Below are 4,906 nucleotides of genomic sequence, written 5' to 3'. Positions count from 1 at the left end.
GATGACAGAAGATTCTGAGGGTATCCCCGCATGCAGCCATGTGCAGTGATGGTACCTCCCACAACAGAGTGATTTTTATCCTCCTGACTTACCCTACCATTAATAACTGCAATAACCACCTATACTTGTCGCAGTTTTGTTGTTTTTTTTTTTTTTTTTTTTTTAAATCCTTGGCTCATAGCTGAGGATTTGTGATACTTTATCTTAAACATGATAGCTTTGAAGTTCTCTGATGGTGGTTTGGTGTTCTGTCACAAAGTGACAGTAAAATTGGAGTTGAATTATGAGAAAAGTTTCAAGGTGCCCATGGAATGTACGCTGCACTGCCGTCACCCATTGTCTGGCCGCAACGAAGATTCCTGTTTCTCACGATCCAAATATTTCACGATGCTTTAATTCAGTTTTTAAAATATTAACATAGAGTACAATGCTAATTAGTTTATTAATATGAATTTTCTCTGGAGCAGCCTTTCCTTCCACTGTTAGTATTACACAAGTTACCCGCCTCTCTGCTAATTACATAGCATGCATCAAGTGGATATGTCATTGAGTACCGGAAGAGGAGGTGTGTCATTCACCACTTTGCTTGTCTCCAGTATTTTTAGTTCAACAACTTTAATAAATGTATCATCAAAATGTGTTTAGATGATTCTTTAAATTATTGGTGATGTTAGTCAAATACAGTCAAGGAATTTTAGTTCTCCCCCTAAATGCTGCGGAAGATAGTGTTTCCAACAAGATACAAGAACTGCTTGTTCTGAAGCATGCATAACAGGCTGTCTGTTTTTCAGTATCCTAGCTCCTTTGCGCTGACCTTTCTACTGTATAGGACTCAAATGTCTGTTTGAAGTTGATTTGCATTTTTAGTGCAGATATGGTAAACTTTTTAATTAAAAAAATACAACAGCGTGTTTGACTAGTCGGTTTCAGGACACTGCATGTAATTCAAGCCTTTAAGCTTGTTGCCATTCGGTCCAATTCTCTGCAATGCTTGCAAATAAGAGAAGTATTTATAGTGCTTGAAGTAAATAATGCTAAATGTTACTGTTTTTCTGTTGCAATTTACAGAATCTGTCTTGGGCGTGGTGGGGAAATAGTTTATGCGCCATTTTCATTGACGTTATCTTCACTATGGTTGTAACATGAAGCACAGAATATAATAGGATCCTTTTTGCTTAACTTTCTATGCTGTGTTCTATACAGAAGTGGCTACTGTTTTATTGGGAGAAGGGTGACACGTGCTCTTTTTTTCCCCTCCCTCTCTCTCTCAACGTAATTATCTTTTTCTTCTTTGTACAGGCAAGATTTTGTAGATGCATACGTGGATTACATCTTCAATAAATCTGTGGCTTCCTTATTCAGTGCATTCCATGCAGGCTTCCACAAAGTATGTGGAGGTAAAGTTCTTCAGCTCTTCCAGCCCAGCGAGTTGCAGGCAATGGTGATTGGGAACACAAATTATGACTGGAAAGAATTGGAGAAGGTAAGAACCATAGTTAGCTATTTGTTTCGTATATTTTTACTTTCAAGATGCAAAAGCAAAATCTTGAAGTATCCTTTTGAGCTCTGTTTTGATTAACATGACTTCCAGCGTTGATGGGATTGACTGCATGAGTGAGGAACTTCTTTTTTTAAAATGTCAGTGAATGAAGACACTAAAATATTATTTACCTTCCTGTTTAAAGTTTTTCCATCTAATTTCTGATGGAAGTTAGACTTAGAAGAGAGAGGAAGAAAAATCCACAGAACCAAAAGGCAGCTGTATAGAATGTATTATGTTAAAGGAGGAAAGTGAACAAAATGCATACAGTTAATACAAGTAAATATTCTTGATTGCCAAAACTCACTGTGAGACTTTGTCACTACTTTATCGGGATTGAAAATGCTTTGGAGTACTTGCATCTGTCCATATAGTTGAAGACGGACTGAACAGCTGAAGAAAATTGACCAAGGAAAACAGTAACATGTCACTTGCGGTATCCCTTTACACAAACCGCGTTCATTCTACTTTAATGTCAGATTATCCTACTAGTTCTACATGCAAACAATAACCTAATTTCCTGCTCATTTTAGAATACAGAATACAAAGGAGAATACTGGGCAGACCATCCTACAATTAAAATATTCTGGGAGGTTTTCCATGGATTGTCTTTGGAGAAGAAAAAACAGTTTTTGCGTAAGTATTTCAGACTATTTCGCAGAAGTTGCTAGCTGAACAGGGTCGCTATGATTTCAGGCTCTTGCTATAACAGGGTAGTCATAAATATTTATCTATAATGATGTCTTTAACTTTATCTGGAAGAAAAAAATCATAGTAGAAGAAATCGATTATGAGCTTGTCTCTGATTTTGCTGAGGTTGTCCTGAGTAATTCTGGGTCATGGGCAGTTACAAGATCACAGTAGATCAGAGCAGCATAAAAAAAAATTAATTAAAAAAACAAAAAAAGAAAAAGAGAACCTAACCTAACCTCCAAAAAACCCAACAACCTAAACTGCTAGTGGTATTTATCTCATGACTAGGGATATTTTTTTCTGTTTTGACAGAAGGTTCACATGTCCAGTTTTTTCATTGCACATAGGTGGAATTTTTCAGTTATAACTGATTGTAAACATGTCAAGGTACTCATATGAGTAGAATTGTACAGGGGAAAAAAAAAAGTTATCGAAGCTTCCTGTGAATGAGCTTTTGTTGAGAAGAAGTCATAGATTAGTTTCCAATTCAGATAGATTTCTTATTGAACAAACTTCATTCTGTGTGTTAACAAGATGCTTGCAAATGCTTAGTAAAGGTATAGGCAATGAATTTTAAATAACAAATTCTGATGCATGAAGAACTTCCTACTATTTCCCACACACACACTTTTTTTGTTGTTGTTGTTTAAGGACTGTTTGGTTTCATATGTTAAAATGAAATATTTTCCTTTATGTATCACTTGTTGTGTTACAGTTAAGGGTTCATGTGTGTAAGCTGGAGGCTGGGTTAAGTCATCATTCCCTGTTTTTCAAACTTACCAGAACAACTTCAGTGTGAAAAGCTAAGCATTGCTGGAATAATTAAAAAATGCAATGATTGGAACTGCATATATGACATATATAATATTAGTCTTAAACTACTTTCAAGCCTTTGTTTGTTTGTCTTCTCTTGGCAGTGTTTCTGACGGGCAGTGATCGTATTCCAATTCTTGGAATGAAGTGTCTTAAACTAGTCATCCAGCCAACAGGAGGCGGAGAAGGTTATCTTCCAGTAGCTCACACTTGCTTTAATCTTCTTGATCTTCCAAAATACACAGATAAAGAAACCCTAAAATCAAAGTTGATCCAGGCTATAGATCACTATGAAGGTTTCAGTTTAGTATAACTTCAGAAATGAGAGTTCTGTGTAACGTGGGATCATTAAACTAACTTTGTGTGTCTTTTGTGGTGGTAAATTCAGTGGATTAAATGATGGAGTTGATAACATAACTGATTATTTGCAAAAATGTTCAGTGGTACGAATATTCACGGGAGCCAAAAAAACACTTACGAAAATGAGGAACTGTCTTAATACATACCTTCTTGTACAGAACCATGTGGATTTTGCCATCTTACAATAAAAATGAGAGTATTGTGAATGGGAGTCAAGTTTCACTAACATGAATTAACATTTCACCTTATGCAAACAATTTGGCGTGTGAGTGCATGAGAGACTTGCTTAAGTTTTTCAAATCACTTAGTAAGAACATTTAACTTTTTCCCTGATAAATTCACTTGGTAACTTTTCATTTTGTAAATAATAAATTTTTGTGATAAAATAATTATGTTCCAATAGCAGTATGGTTTCTATTGCTTGTAATTGAATATGAGCTTATTTTATGGCTTTTAACAAAAAAAGTGACTACTCTGATTTCTGAAGATATCTATTTTTCTGGTTTGTTTTAAGAACCTTAATGATGAAAGTGATTGTTTAAGAGACATTCATCTTCACAATGTACAATCCATGAGGCAGTCACTTAGTGCCGATACAAAACTGCATACAATGGCATTTTTAATATGTGGATGGACAAGCTGACTTAATACACTTTTATTTTTAAGGACTGATTCTGTAATTATGTGGACACAATTATAAAAGAGGTTAACTTATCATTTGAAACCTCTACAGCCATGTGTGAAGAACGCAGCTTAAAAGAAAAAGATGCACCAGACAGTTGTTGCTGTCAAGAGGTTAAACGTTTATTTTTAAATGCTGAAAGCGTAGTTTATGGTTTCTAATAGAATTTTCACTTTTTTCCAGATAAATGCATTTGAAATAACTCTTTAACACTCCCCTCCCCTTTTCTTAAGATTTTATTTTTAGTATAATTACCCTGAGATGGTTGTGCTTAGCTGGACACTTTCGGATTTGACTTTCCTTCTCTGGTTAAATTCCAGATTTTGTGGTGTTGATGCATATGTGACTTGCAGCTGTGAAACAAATATTTATTTTTTTTAGATTTTTAAATGCAGTGAAAAAATTCAAGCTATAATAAAAGACTTGAATGAAAACCTTTGTTGGTTGATGTGTATGGATGCTTGCATCATGCATATTTCTTCTGTTGGAGGGCAACTTTTGCATGCATTCAATTGAGAGTACAGCTAGGATACCAGGATCTCGCTTGAAAAGCAGGGAAATTCATTCATTGTAATAAATTGTTGAACACACAGTTTCTGTGCTGGTGGTAGATGTGGATATAATACAAAGCAGTCCGTACAGTTAAAATCTTTTTTTTTTTTCCTCTTAACGCTGTGTTTTTACAGCTTTCTCATGCGGTGTGACCTCTAGTAATTTCTTTGTATGCAGCCCATACTCCATCTTTTCCAACATTTGTTACCTGGCTGGGAAGCTCACTCTCTTGTGAAAAACAAGAAACCAACAAATACTAAAGCAGC

General features: G+C 35.3%; 1 protein-coding gene across 1 annotated transcript in view; it reads left to right on the top strand.

The window, feature by feature from the left end:
- Positions 1 to 4,512, top strand: part of HERC4 (HECT and RLD domain containing E3 ubiquitin protein ligase 4) — a 22,364-nt gene extending 17,852 nt beyond the window's left edge. The window contains exons 16-18 of the mRNA XM_009701753.1: positions 1,300 to 1,483; positions 2,074 to 2,176; positions 3,151 to 4,512. Of these exons, the coding sequence (XP_009700055.1) occupies positions 1,300 to 1,483; positions 2,074 to 2,176; positions 3,151 to 3,359 (496 nt within the window). The 3' untranslated portion in view covers positions 3,360 to 4,512. The remainder of the gene's footprint in view (positions 1 to 1,299; positions 1,484 to 2,073; positions 2,177 to 3,150) is intronic.
- The last annotated feature ends 394 nt before the right edge of the window (positions 4,513 to 4,906 follow it).

This window comes from Cariama cristata, unplaced genomic scaffold (assembly GCF_000690535.1).
Source record: "Cariama cristata isolate BGI_N322 unplaced genomic scaffold, ASM69053v1 scaffold30086, whole genome shotgun sequence".
In the NCBI taxonomy this organism is placed as follows: Eukaryota; Metazoa; Chordata; class Aves; order Cariamiformes; family Cariamidae; genus Cariama; species Cariama cristata.
This window is presented reverse-complemented; position numbering and strand designations above follow the sequence as displayed.